This window comes from Falco cherrug, chromosome 6 (assembly GCF_023634085.1).
Source record: "Falco cherrug isolate bFalChe1 chromosome 6, bFalChe1.pri, whole genome shotgun sequence".
Classification (NCBI taxonomy): domain Eukaryota; kingdom Metazoa; phylum Chordata; class Aves; order Falconiformes; family Falconidae; genus Falco; species Falco cherrug.
In genome coordinates, this window is record NC_073702.1 from 46,655,179 (window position 1) to 46,669,809 (window position 14,631).

At 43.4% G+C, this 14,631-nt stretch overlaps 1 protein-coding gene across 2 annotated transcripts; it reads left to right on the plus strand.

Annotated features, from left to right (window-relative positions):
- The first annotated feature begins 4,673 nt into the window (after nt 1-4,673).
- Nucleotides 4,674-12,074, plus strand: VIP (vasoactive intestinal peptide). Of its 2 annotated transcripts, XM_055714229.1 has the most exons (7): nt 4,674-4,922; nt 5,348-5,469; nt 7,099-7,239; nt 7,646-7,750; nt 9,282-9,401; nt 10,074-10,183; nt 11,786-12,074. In XM_055714229.1, exons 2-7 carry the CDS (start codon nt 5,357-5,359, stop codon nt 11,806-11,808), a joined length of 612 nt encoding a protein of 203 aa, XP_055570204.1. In that variant the 5' UTR covers nt 4,674-4,922; nt 5,348-5,356; the 3' UTR covers nt 11,809-12,074. The 2 variants fall into 2 exon arrangements, with proteins under 2 accessions (XP_055570204.1, XP_055570203.1); XM_055714228.1 differs by lacking the exon at nt 7,646-7,750 and having other exon boundaries at nt 4,687-4,922.
- The last annotated feature ends 2,557 nt before the right edge of the window (nt 12,075-14,631 follow it).

Below are 14,631 nucleotides of genomic sequence, written 5' to 3' on the forward strand. Positions count from 1 at the left end.
AGACCACTGGAGTCAGTAGCTCTCCTGCACACCTTTTGCTCATCATGGTATTTGCTGGGAAGTTTTAATCAAGTGTGTCTATGTAAATGACATGTCAGGACATAGTAATGGAAGAGGCGGAAGAGTGGTTGGGAGTCATGAGCATAATCCAAATGTTTCAGTGATTTTGAAAACTGATTTTGAAAATTGTTAACCCACACAGAGTCATAATGCAAAGGTACTACCTGGAATAGGTGGAACGTACAAATGCTGTACATAGTAGACATGTTTGTTAATACAATGTACTTGTTGGAGGAGTTTACTCCAGTTAATGGCTCTGCTCTGAGGATCCTCACTCATGACCTGAAAGCAGGGCTCAGGAAGGGCAAAAGAGGAAATGAGGGCTCCACTGTTCTACCTGCGTGACTGCCCCCCCAGCCTGGGAACTGAGGAGACAACCATTCTTCTGCTGGATGTTTCTGCTGCAAGAGGCAAGTCATGTGTTTTCAACTGCAAAATATTTGTCTGTTGTTTATTCTGTTTACCATCACATTTCTGAGTCTGCAGAACTGACTCAGGCTAAAGGTATGACGGAACAGGGACTGTGCTTTTGAAATAAAACTTACCTAAAAGAATGAACTGATGGTTTTCTCCTCATTACTCCTGAGAAGCATTCAGAGGGAGTTGCAAAGAGCTGGAACAAGTTTCAGCAAGTGACGCCATCAAATTTTTCAAACCAGGTGATATTGAGGAATATGAATGTTTATGCATGAATGGGACCCAGCAATGCAACAGGGTGCTGAGAGCGGAAACTGGAGATTATGCTAATCATGCCATTAAAGGATTAGAGAAGGACAGGTTAGTTTATCACTTTTTATTTGTATTTTTTACTCTTCATATAGAGTTCCTTGACATTTCTTCTGTTATCTGTTTTGTGGAAGTTGTAAAAGCTGTTCTGTTGGCTGCTGAATGATAGTGCTCCATCAATCTGCTCTATAAGCTCTAAAAACTCATGGATCAATGTGATATGGCTATGGGATCAAAGGCAGAGTTTCTGAACTCATCTACAGGAACATGAGCTGTAATGCACAAGGGAGATTCTGCAGACCCAATGATTCGTGAGGCACAGCTCATAAGTCAGTAGAAGTTTTCTTTTCTGATATAATATGCAAGTCCTAAAACAACTCTTATTATTTTTCTTTTTTTTCCCCAAAAAATAAAACTATATTTCTATTCCTGATGTAGCTTCTCTTTAAAAAATACAATTACATAAATCTAGTAAATGCCAAGCAGGTCCTCCATGGAACTAAGCAGATTTTTCTCATCTAAGTATTCGACTTTAAGAAGCTTTTTAGTCCATTAGTTTCAGCACAGTAATCAAATCTAACTAACAAATCTGAAAACTAAATTTTTTTCCCCCAGATGATGTAGCTATTTTAGGTAGCACTTGATTTATTTATATGTATCACACAAGTTTGTATACAAGTGGCGAGATAAACTTTCAGGCCAACTTCTGCTCAATCTTGTTTAATTGGTTTTCCATCATTCCCAAATATTGCCATTTTATGATTATAAACTTTTTTTTTTCCTAAGTGGAACATAAAAGAAAATAAAGCAAGACTGCAGCGTAACCAAAAGATATTTGATAACATATAAACCAAAGATAAAAGGTTCAGTAAATGTTGGACTGCTATGCATCAGGATTCCTGCAACAGCCACTGCAAAATATTTGACTTCCCAAGGGTTTCTTCTGTCTAATTATTACCCTGTTCAAGCTCCCAAGCACTATTTTTTTCCAAGTAACACTTTTCTGAAAAGGTAGAGTCTCTGTCAGTAGAAGACAGCAAGAGTTATCATCCAGGAAGGGCCCATCTGCCTAGATCTTAAAGGACTCACTTAGGTCTCCTACAGAAAAGGGGCTTTTCTCCATCTTTTTATAATTATTTTCTTTTTAATTAATTGCTCTTGTCAAAACATCTCCAAATGATGTCGCAATAATACTTTATGTAAGCTTCAGGGGGGAAAAAATGTTGGAAAAGATAGAATATGGATTGCCTTCTCAGTCATCCCCAAACAACCTCCCTCAATGAAAACCCTCTTGAGAAGTTAGAGGAAGGGCTAAGGAGAAAGGGAGATGTAACATTTCTTCTTTAGTTTATCCTGATTCAAGAGGCAGAGACAGTGGGTGTAGCGGGGTGTTGAAGGGAAATGCTGCAATTGTTAGTGCAATTGAAAAGTGCTTGGGACATCTGGGGTCAATTAAAAGCTCCACTGGAGATTTCCTGGATAAACAAGGGGAATCCACTTGATCTCCCTGTGACTCAGTTTCTTGTCTATAGAATAGGGAAAATAGATGGTATTGTACGACTAGATGCACTGAAGATTGCTCAGCTCACTAAAGGAACTGTAGAGAGTTTTTTTCAGTAATAGTGCCACCCCTGAAGAGGTTCTGAGGCCATTTTAGCCAGCCCTACAGCGTGTCACTCCCTCGTCCAGTCTAGCATATTACCTGTGAAAAGGGGAGCAAAGTTACAGTAGACCAGAGTTACCTGCTATGATATGGTGTGGTGTGGCATGGCGTGGCGTGGCGTGGCGTGGCACGGCACGGCACGGTACGGTACGGTACGGTACGGTATGGTATGGTATGGTATGGCATGGTATGGTAAAAACCTACTGATTTACTAGTGATTCTCAAAAAATTTTGGCAGTGCAGCCTATATACATTTCCTCACAGCATGCAGCCACCCATACAGCACATACATAGCAACTGACAAGAGACTTGTTTTTCACATATCCCTGAGATTCAGCCGGCGGCTCCCCTCCTCCCTCCAGGGACGGCATCCCGCAGGACCCCTGCGAGACCCCCCGCGGCTGCGCCACCCCGGGCACGCCGGAGGGAACTTGTCCTTCGCTCCCCGGCCCCTGCTGCCGGTCGCGCTCGGGCTCTGCCCCGGGCGGGCGCTGAGGAGCGGGGTCGCGGCGCTGCGGCCCCCCAAGCCAGGCGCTGGCCGCGGGCTGCCCGCGCCCCCCGGCCCGGGAGCCGCCTTCCCCTGCCGCCCCAGGCCGGGGGCTGGGCATCCGCAGCCTTCGCAGCGCCCCAGCCGCGCGCCTTCACGCCCCCCGGGGGATGGGTTTCTCCTCCTCTCTCTTCTTCCCAGCACTGGGGTGAACGCGTCCCTTGAAGTCCCCAAGCCGTGCATCCCGCACGGCGTCTGCCCGCCCTAGCTGGGAGATTTCTGCGGGGTGCGGGGGGTATGGTGCTATTGATGCTCATCTCGCCGTTCCAGAGCAGAATTGCTTCTTCGACCTCTAGTTATGTAGTAACAAGGGGAAAATTTCCTGAAATTAGACTACTGCAGGAACTCTGGTTTTAGTCAAAGCTGTCATCCGAGAAACAAATTTCCAGGCATTTTTAATCTAATTCACTTAATTTTTATGTAACTGAATTAGAAAATGTGATTAAGCATCGCAGAATCTTCGGCATTGAGCCTGCCTAACCTTTAGTGAAACATGAAACAGAGAAACTTATTAGAAGTAAGAAGAAATGGCGAAATCGTCTGTATGGATTTGGTACAATCGTTACTTACTGAGTAGGAGGATTAGAGGCACAAATCTCAAGGGGGTGGGGGGTGGGGGTGGGAAGGAGAAAAAAGAAAAGAGGATGATGACCTTTTCAGCTGAAATTCGTGCCTCGATTCTTTGGCAGGCACTGATTGTTTCAGGGCAGGCACAGGACAGGCACCGTGCGGGACCGGAGCCGTGCGGGCAGGAGCGGCCCTGCCCCGCCGGCGGGTCCCGCACCCGCCTGCTCCGCGTTTCCCTCCCCGCTGCCCGCAGATCTCCCCGCGGCAGCCGAAATTCCAAGGAGCAAATCGAAGGCTTGAAACTATCCCATTCTCCCTTGGTGAGGCAGTGACTCCAGCCCCGAGGTCCGGGCTAGAGACACAGCAAAAGGGAGAGCTGACCCCTCTCGCCGCGCTCCCTGCGTGCCCGCGCTGGCATCAGCGGAACGGCGGCTGCAAGCAGCCACGGTGCTTGGGTGCACCTTGGGGTGCTTGGATGTGGGGCCCGATCCGTTTACCACGAACACGCACAGCTGAAACGAAAAAGCAAAAGTCGGGTAAACACCCCGCCGCCTGCTAAATAAAGCCCGTGGGAAGGCTTTGGGGTTCAGCCCAGCTCCCTGCAGGACGGCCCCTGCGCGCCCGGGCGCTGCGGCTTCTGCCAGCGGCGGCCCCCGGGGGGGCGACCCCGGCAGGGGCGGGCGTGTGCCGGGACGGAGGGGGACCGGCTCAGCATGAACACACCGGCGAAAGGCTGGGGAAAGTAGTAACCCCGGTGCCGGGGAGGGGGCTCCGCAGGGAAGCAGTCGGTGCGGGAGCGAAGGGCCCCGGGGGGTGCAGGCGCTTCCCCTCCCGGCCGCCGCGGGTGCGGGAAGGGGTGCGCGGAGCGGTGTGCCCGCCGCGGTCTCCGCTGGCCGCCTGCTCTCCCGCTTCGCCAGGCGGCATCACGCGGCCGGACGGGGCCCTGCTTCCCGCAAAACTAACTCATTAATATAAATCACATAATGGGGGGGGGGCTGTGCTGGGAAGAGATAGAGTGCGCGGCTGCTCATGAGTTAAATATAAGTCCCTGACTGTCCTGAGCAAAGCGGCCATCCCCTTGGGAAGGGTGACGTCTCCCCAGTAACGTGATTGCTTCTTCGGAAGCAGAAACGTGTAAACGCTATAAAACGCGGCGGCGCGGTGGGCAGCTCAGAGCGTGCGGCGAGACGGAGCTCTCCCCTTCTTCCCTCTCCTCCTCCTCCTCCTCAGCCGCCGCCGCCCCGGCAGCCGCGCAGCGGGGCAGGGCGCAGGCCCCCAGCAGCGCTCCGCCGTTCCGCTCCGCCGTTCCGCACCGCACCGCGCCCGCCCGCTCAGCATCACCGACGGACTCGCGGCTCCGTGAGTAACTTTCCCTCCGCCGCAGCGGCAACTTCCCAGCGGATGAGGAGGGTGTCCCGCTCCCGTCCTCCTCCTCCCCGCTCCCGGACCTGCGGGGAAAGCGCCCCGGCCGTCGGGTCGCGGGCAGCGGGCCAGACCGCCCGGGGCGGTCGGGGGGGACCCTTCCCTTTTACCGCTTAAAGAATGTGTGTGTTTTTTAAGGTCGCTGAACCCCGGGCGCCGCTGCCCCGCCGCACCGGGCCGGGCGTCGCCTTCGGGGAGCCAGCTCTCGCTGGCCGCCGGCAGCTCGCCCGCCACGGGGACCCCGCTGCCGGCGGCGTCTTTCGGGGCCGGGGCCGGGGGTTGCGGCTGAAGCTCCGGTGCCCCAGTGCAGGGCCGGGCGGTGCGGCGGGTCGGTGGGTGACGCTGCGCTCTTCCCTCCGCAGGTGGCGGCCATGGAGCACCGCGGCGCCTCCCCGCTCCTCCTCGCCCTCGCCCTCCTCAGCGCCCTCTGCTGGCGGGCGCGGGCGCTGCCCCAGCGGGGGGCCGCCTTCCCCCCCGTCCCCCGGTAAGGGCCGCGCTCCGCGCCGCGCTGCGCTCCGTTCCGCGCCCCGCCGGTGCTCGCCCTCCGCGGGGAGGTCGAGGGGGCTGCGGGAAGCGCCACCCTTCCACCAGGCACCCGGCGCGGCACTCCCTGTCGGGGCGCTGCCTCTGCAGCTGCCGGGCGCGCACCTCCGCGCCGAAGCTTCGGAGGAGGGTGCCCGGCCAAGCGCCGGCGGTGCCCGCCCCGCCGCAGCCCCCCGGGCCGCCCCCAGCCGTGCTGCCTTCGGGCCGGGGGCCGCCAGCGCCGGGCGTGTGCGCGGCGCGCAGGGTGCGCGTTCGAAAGTGCTCCTGAGCACGATGCGTGCCCCTGGAACGGCCCCGGCTTTTCTTGTGGGAAAATTCCTCAGTGTCCGAAGTTGGGCTATTTGAACGCATCCTCCAAAACAGCGGAGACATACCCAGGCAAAATCGAACATATTAAGAATTCCTAAATCTTGAGTTGAGGGGACATGGTCCGGATGGACCGACGTGTGGGTTCGAAGCTGCATGCCTTGATGGTTGAAGTTGTTATTAGTTGTCTAACCAAATTAAACCAGGTGGCGGAAAGGTACATTCTACGTTTAGGTAAGAGACACAAAGTGTAAAAAGACCCATGAAAACCAGAATAGCAAAACAGCATAGTGACTGATTTTCAACAGGAGTGACTTGAGTCAGCTTATTTTACACAACAAGTTTCCCTTTTTTAACCAGACAGAAGTCTTCCATGCCTCAGATATATAAGTAGTACTAATAGTTATAACACTGTAGAATTACAAGGACAGTAGACTATCCTGGTTTTGGTGTGTGATTTTTTGCACATTACCATACTCGGGCTTACTATAGCGATGGGAGCCCGTTGTCTGCTGTAGAATGTAAGAGCAGCTAGAAGAAACATCGGATGCCAAACTACTGCTCTGCAGTCAAATGGCCCTGGGTAAAATATGATACTTCATAAGAAACAGCAGTTTACAAAAATGTGAAATAACTGTAAATTGGTTTCTACAGAGCATTACCGTGATACATTTTAAAAGATTAAATGCGAACCTTTTTTAACTTGCAACTCACAAATTATTTTAAATGTGAGTGAATAAACACACGTAGAGATACATGACTGCACTTCACATTTAGTTTGACGTTCTTGAGAGTGTATTTACTTCTTTTAGAGAAGGCCTAAGAACTGTTTCATACTGCATTTCAAAGCACGTTTTAAGTCTTAATTGGAAGGTAAGTACTTAACAGGAAGTGTTTTCACTTTGCGTGGGTGGAGGCTGGTAATTCCATCCATCGTTTATATAAAATATAAAGTTATGAAAAGCTCTGTGTTGTCACTTGAACTGTAATTGCCATACATTACGCACTGTTCACTGGAATAAATTCTGTGCAATGACAACGTATATCTAGAAAATATGTGTTAGAGAGAAGGATCCGTTATGTTGATTATCACTGAGCATGGATTATACCTGAAAGTGATTTTTGTTTTATCCAGACTGCTTTAAAATGCCTTATGGATTAAAGTAGGTAGACGTGCATTTTAACACAAACCAAAATGTACACTGCAGTGAAGTGTTGCATGTCCTCAGCTAAGTGTGCTTCACACGGTTTTCTTCTCCAACAGATTGGGAAACAGAATGCCATTTGATGGAGCCAGTGAATCTGACCATGTCCACGGGTCATTAAAGTCTGAATCAGACATTTTGCAGAACACACTACCTGAAAATGAGAAATTCTATTTTGATCTGTCCAGAATTATTGATAGGTGAGTTTCTTTATTATCACAAGTACAAATGATGATGCACTACTCGAATTATGCCAAAAGACTGGTCACATTTTCAAACTGAGAAATAGGAAATGAAGACTCAGTTACAGAAATAAACAACAAACCACACTGGTTGTCTGGCTGAATACTGGTAGCAGTAGGAATGTCTGCAGAAATGTTGATTCATCATGTCAGAATAGCAATGCAATTCATTTACTTCCCAAGAAGGGCTAAAAAGTATATTGTGAAAGCCTGGATGTTTTTATGGAAACATGGACATTGTTTTAAGCTTAATGTAGTATATATAATACATAACTTAAGGAAAGCAGTATGTTTACAAAATGAACGTTATCAAAATTATATGAACCCAGGTTGTATTGTAGAGTTTATTTATTGTCCATTTCAGAAATGCAAGGCATGCTGATGGAATTTTCACCAGTGTCTACAGCCATCTTTTGGCTAAACTTGCTGTGAAGAGATATCTGCATTCGCTTATTAGAAAACGAGTTAGGTGAGGTGACACTTACATTAGGTAGTTTTTTCCTAGCTGGCTTCATTGGCAATTTTTCACTCTTCCATACCTTAGTTCTCATTTTTGCAATTTAGAGTTAACAAAACCAAAGCTAATATAATGACGGGGGAGCTGAAAATCCTATATAACAACTTAGTAGTATTTGTTTCTAAATGAATGTTACTATTTATTCCTGATACAGCTGTGAGGGGTAGAGCAACAGACACTGTACATAGCACTGATAATAAATACTGGTAATATTATAATGACTATCACTCCAATTTGCTATTTTTTTCTCTGGTAGTGTTTTTCCCAGCTTGCTGGATAAATGGCAAAAGTAAATACAAAATGATTGATTACTCAGTACTTACAAAAGAACAGGGGAATGCTCAATGAAATTAGGAAATGATTGGTTTACAGTGAAAACAAAAAGGAATGATTTTTTTCTACCATATAACATATTGCCAGATGTTGGGGAGAGTATTACAGAAGGATTTGAAAAAGAATGAAGCAAATCCATAGCCAAGGAATCTGGCTGCAACTTCCAGACCAGGACGCTCATAAACTAATGATGGTAGAATGCTGGGAAGGATCACTGAATACTTCCCTTGTTTTTATATCCCTAAGCAGCAGCTACTGGGCACTCTTGGGAATGGAATAGTAGAATACTTTGGGCTGGCCTGATATGACAGTTTCTTTGAGTGCCTACTTCATATGCTCAAAATCTGAGTGAAATTTAGGTCCTGCATTTGTGTCAGTGCTAGCTTTGTCCCAGAACATAAAGTGCCAGTTTCTCATACGCTATAAACTAACATAAATCATTTAAAGCAGAATACACTGAGGCATCCCAGGATCGACATGAAAAATAGGCCTCCAAGTTTGGATTTCACAAGGTGTGTTTCATTTCCTGATACCTCCTTAAAACAAGCATTTGTAGCTATGTATGTGATGCTACACTCTCACAGAGGCAGGCTCTGTCCTCACTGCGTTCAATATGAACAGTGACCAGGTCCTTTAAGATCTTACTGTGACTTAAGACAGTCTGCACCTTGGCATTGTACTAAAATATATGTACTCAAGTGATAGAAATCAGAATAAAGTCAGTCCATCAAAAAGAGTAACCTGGGCTATGAGAACAGACAGGAGGGAGTCATGAAATCCACATTCAGCCATTTGATCCTGCAGGATTTCTGGGACGGGGACTCTAGAAATCATTGAGTATGGATCCTAATTGCATGGGCCATGACGAAGCTGAGCAGGAGAAAGAAATCAGTGAAGGTGTGCCCAAAAAGACTGAACCAATCCTTAGAATTTGATCCTTGTTACTAAAATGTGCAGTAAGCAATAGAAGCAGCAGCTTCTTTTCAACAGAAGAAAGATCCAAAGTCATAGCACGAAATGAAAGCTGAAATAAAAATTTGATTTTATTTAGCTAATCAACATTGTAAAGTTTGCTTCACTCATTTAATGGTATCTTCTTTTAAACAGATATAGCCTATTAATTTTTTCTTTGTAATTGTTGTATTGCCAGCTCCCAGGACAGTCCTGTCAAACGCCACTCTGACGCTGTCTTCACTGACAACTACAGCCGCTTTCGAAAGCAAATGGCTGTGAAGAAATACTTAAACTCAGTTTTAACTGGAAAAAGAAGGTACTACAAGAAAGCATATATATATAGTTTCCTTACTTGTATGGTATTAAGACAGAAAAGATTTATACCCACGTAGGCAGAGAGGACAACCAAAAGGCAGTGAACATTAAGGACTTTATAATGTAGTTTATAACATGGTTTTCAAGTACAGACATTTTCTTCCAGACTGGAACAGACACTACAATCAGATTAGAATAAAAGAATAAAGAGGAGACAGCATCTGGCAATTTTAAAAAGCTTCTGACAGATTCTTAATTTATTTATTTAATTATTTATTTAAAAGCCTCTTAAGGAAAAATGCGCAGAGCTATGGAACATGAACAACAATTTTATTTTTTGAAAAAATGCACTATTTGTTGAAAATTTGCCTGTAAGTAAACACATAAAATGAAAATTTAGAAGTCCCAGAAAGACCATTTGTCCTAATCATTATAGGTGAGAAGTGCCAGCATATGTTTTTGTAGAGCTTATATTCTGTTTGTTTATTCACTCATTTAGACAACTCCTTTTAAATATTATGTCTCCTCACGCATTAAACATGCTATTTCATGTGATTTCTAACACTTTGGGATAAATTTAACAAAATGTGCAATAGCTAGTTAGAAGCAGGCTTTACTTGCTTGTTTGCTATTTCTTCTGAGAGCAATAAAACTCATTTCTGATCCACAACAGCCAGGAAGAGCTAAACCCCGCCAAACTTCGAGATGAAGCAGAACTTCTTGAACCTTCCTTTTCAGAAAACTATGATTCTGTAGATGATCTGCTGAGCCATGTCCCATCTGGTATGCCCAGATTTCTTTCCTCTTGTTATCTGTTACTTGTCTTGACCCATAAAATGAGATTATTTATACAAGAAGTGTGGCCTATCAGAAAAGCAGAATCATCTAGGAAAGAGCCATATTCCATGAAATACTGCATGTTTCTGTAGGGTTGTGTCTGAATATAGTAATAATTTTAATAACAATAATTAAGTTATCCCATGATTGCTGTTATTGAAAATTCCTAATTAAATGGCACTGTTAATAATGCACCTAGCTCACTTGGGTGTTTCAACTTGTGTGCACTACAGCATAAACCCAGAATTGACTCATTTTTAATTACAAAGATTATTATTTCTTCAGAGAAAAAACTCAAGGATTTTTTTTTTAATTAAAAAAAAAAAAAAAGCCTCACATTTAGTTTAACATCTGTTTCACTGGAAGGGAGTTGCCCCTGGAGCTAAGAGGATCAGCAACATGAACGCTAAACATTAAGAAAGCACTTGACTCTCACCTAAGGTGTGCCACAGAGGGGCTGTCTGACATGCAAATATTGCAGTTACTGTTTTCCCTGTGGCTGCTACTATTTTTCTAAAACCATTCGCAAATATGTTTCTTTGGTTTACTGAAATGTAAACCCTTCTACATCACAGCACTTGAAGGGACATAAAATTGAAAGGGTAACATAGAATTGAATTGGGCTTGGTATTCTCGAAAGTGTATTATGGAATTGATAATAGGATGGGTTTTGGCAATCAGCTGTCTCTCAACTACAAGTGAAAAAAAAAAAAGGCTACTCTTGAAGATAACATCAGCGGAGGGTGTGTGGGGGTGTGTGTATAAAAAAACCAAACAAACAAACCCAAACCACCAAAAAAAAAAGACATTTCCTCAAACTGTTATTTCCTATTTCCTTCCAAGACTGAAAGGAAACATTCTTTTCTTCTCCACAAACAAGGCAATTCCTCTAAAGTTCCCAAAGATTAGAAAGCACATAAACTGCTTATGCCTCAAGGAACAATACGATTTGTAAGTGATGATTCTGGAAATAAATGATGATCTTCCTAGACAAGATTATTGCAAAAATATCTGCTCCTGGATTTTGCACCTGCTGGAGCTTCTGATGTTGATTGAGAGAGAGTAGTGGTGCAGCGGGTTGTAGGTGTCTTCCTGGAAACATTTTCAGTCCTTACCTTTTTTTATGGACTGTCCTGATGATCAGGGTCTCCTTCCAGGTGAATCGCCTACTCACCATTGACTGTTACTGGTCATTTATTTTATTGCAGTGCCCCAGTGGCTGATACAGTGTGTATTGAGCAACCTGAATTCATGTATCCACTTCAAGGTTACAGTTGTTTTCAAAGTGATCTGTCAGGGCTGTAGGCCAACGTGCAGTCACATTTTTGCCTAATCCTTCAACGTTTTGTCTTCATCTTACAACCCTGTCTGCTGGCTGTAATGCCCACCGATGTCATCTGAATAGTTCCATCTCATGCTTGTCATCCCAAGTACAGTAAATGTTTTATATCAAGGGTTACTTTTTGTCTGCTGTCTGCTTTTATACACCTCATGATGCAACTGCTTACGAAAATTATTTTTAAAACATAATTCTCCCTTGTTTTTCAGGGCCTCTGAAGGACACCTGGTAAAGTCTATGACAAGAACAAGCTATTTTTGAGTTCTACATAGTATTTCAAAGAGATGACTTTAGTCGTCAAACCAGAACAAATATGTTGTGAAGTGAAAGTTGTGATATATTTGTTTCTTATGTAATAAAACTTGATATTTACATTGTAAATATTACTCTAGAGTTCTCTACTAAAAGCTGTACATATGGATGCCAGTTTAACTCATGAGAAGTCTGTGAGTCCATATGCTGTAAATCCTTTACTTCAATAAATTCATTTGAAAATGAGTGTGCAGCTGGAAAGAGCCCATCATTACTAGTTGATTGGCTTATTTTAGGTGTGGTTACAACTTCAGATAAGCCTGTATCATGATAGAGATACATTTCCAGGTAGCTTCATAAATGTAAAAACATGAGGAAAAGAATGTGCAAAGTGTGTAAAACTGTGTTACAAAGATCTCTCTGAAGGTTATTGCCAAGCAGAAGGGAATGATTTTCTAGCTCTTTAGCAAGTAACTAGAGAAAATGCAAAAGCATTGAAAATTATGTGACCTCTAACAGCATCTTTCCTTCCTATTCACATTTTTAATATTTCGCAATATACAAATTATATGAAGACCAGAATTGTATCCTTTATTTTCAGTTGTAGTTTGGATGCTCTGGAACTGACAAAGCATACAAAGAATGCTATCCCTTGATTTGTTTGATGCCAGAAGTCACCGGTAATTCTACATTTAATGGTCTGTAGCTTTGATAATGAAACTATTCCTTATATACAAAATAGATCTGAAGACACTTTACTATTTTTTCAGAATGAATGTAATTTACAGGATATGCAGACAATAAATCATTTATTATCATGGCAAACTATTAGTGGTTTGAATCAGTGCTACAGGTACCTGGAACAATAGAGGTCCCAGTAAGTGCTGTCTCTACTATAGTATTAGAGGAAGATACTATTTTTTAACTGAAGTACACTATGTTATATTAGAAAGACAAGCAAATAAGCCTCCAGTCCCCATTTCTTTAGCTTTATATCACTGTAGCTTAGTATGGAACTGGAAATTTGCAGCTGATTCACTGTTGCTGTGAATCAGAATCTGGTTGTATTTTATTAAAATTGTAGATTTAACCAATTGGATCATTTTCTAAAGACTTATTTACTGTTGTAAGGGCCAATAGTTCTATTGTAGTAAGGAAAGCATACAGTACTGCATGTACAACATATTAAATGCATATTCATGCATGATACCACTCATGACACTCCCATGACTTCCCTCCCACCTGCTAGAAAGAGATGAAATTTGAAGTAGAAAAGCTTATCAGACCTACTTACAAGTTCAAATTGGAATTTCAAGTATAATTATATATCATACATATGCACACATAGACGGTGATAAAACTGATTTACAAGTTTCACTTACAAGTTTACTGTTCTCATTTAGAAGGAAGCTGGAAACATGGTAAAATTTGAGATTTATGGAGACTAGTTCTCATAAATATGTAGCCTTCAGATTTGCAGGGTTTTTTTTGAATATTGGCAACTGCATGTCAAAAGAAAACCAGTTTGCACAGATCAGATGCTATTATTGCTATTTCTGTCTAGCCTTGACAGAATTTATTTTAGCCTAAGCCGATGAATGGTTAACAAATGTTAGAAACACTTTTGAAGTCATCTTTTGAAAAGTGGGCTTCTAATGGTGGTCCACTCGCAAATCTTACCTTATTATGAAAACATGAGTGCAAAAGTAGTTTTGGAAATACTTGAAGGATACTAAAGACTGATGCTATAGTACTTAATAGGAAATTTTCTTCAGTGTAATTTGAACATTGTTAGGATTTCTGTGATAATAAACTTTAAAAAAGTAAGTGAAAACAATTAGCCGGAAGCAAAGCTGTGTATGGTCCTCACAGACAGAACTTTTTATTTAATTATACATAATGCTCATTCACTCAATTTAAAGTAACAAAAATTGGAGTGATCAAACTTTTGACTCCACAATTCCAGAAATCTTTTTTTTCTAAATTTGACTTTTTTTATTTATTGCCAGTTTACCAATAAGGCATCTGATGGAAGAACTTGTCTTCCATGTCTAATGTTTAATCTCCCAGTATTTTGTTCTCCATAGAAAACTGTAGAACCTTAGAACATGTATTTTCTCTGTTATGATGGAGATGGAGTGGGTTACAGAAAAAAAGGGACGCTTATTAGGAAATCATACATATATTATAAAATATAGAATTAATACCTTCGTTGTAATAACTAAAATTATACTTTGATAAATTCCTCAGAGGGTTAGCAAATAGGCAGTCTAAAAAGCATATGTACATTTATGTACATTTTAGCAAAACCTAGCACTGAAAGGAGAGATACTAATCTCCAGAATTAACAAGTAACCTGACTTGATATCTGTGTTAAAGGATGGCTTTAAACTTGTCATAGCAACTTTTGACATTCTATAGGAGATATAAAGCCCACTTAATACATTTAGACTAGCTAATGGTGGAGGATGTAACATTGTTCACCTCAACTCCACGGGCAAGTGGTTATAGTAAGTTTAAATGATAAAATTGAAGAGAAAAATTGCAAAGTTTCACTGAACAAGACAAATCTTCAGTCTGTCAGTGGGTCTTGACACATGTCACCGATCTTACAACCCATCTGCAAGGTGTCATATGAGTGGAATCAAAGTGTTGCATTAATTAGGAAAATTAAAGGGGCAGCTGCAAAGACAGTGTGAAGAGGATTTCTAGGAGGAAAACAAATACCCAGGAGATTTAGAAGACCATCACTGTCAGAGAAAATGCAAGCACTCAGGAGGAAGGAGTAAAACTGTGAAGCCTT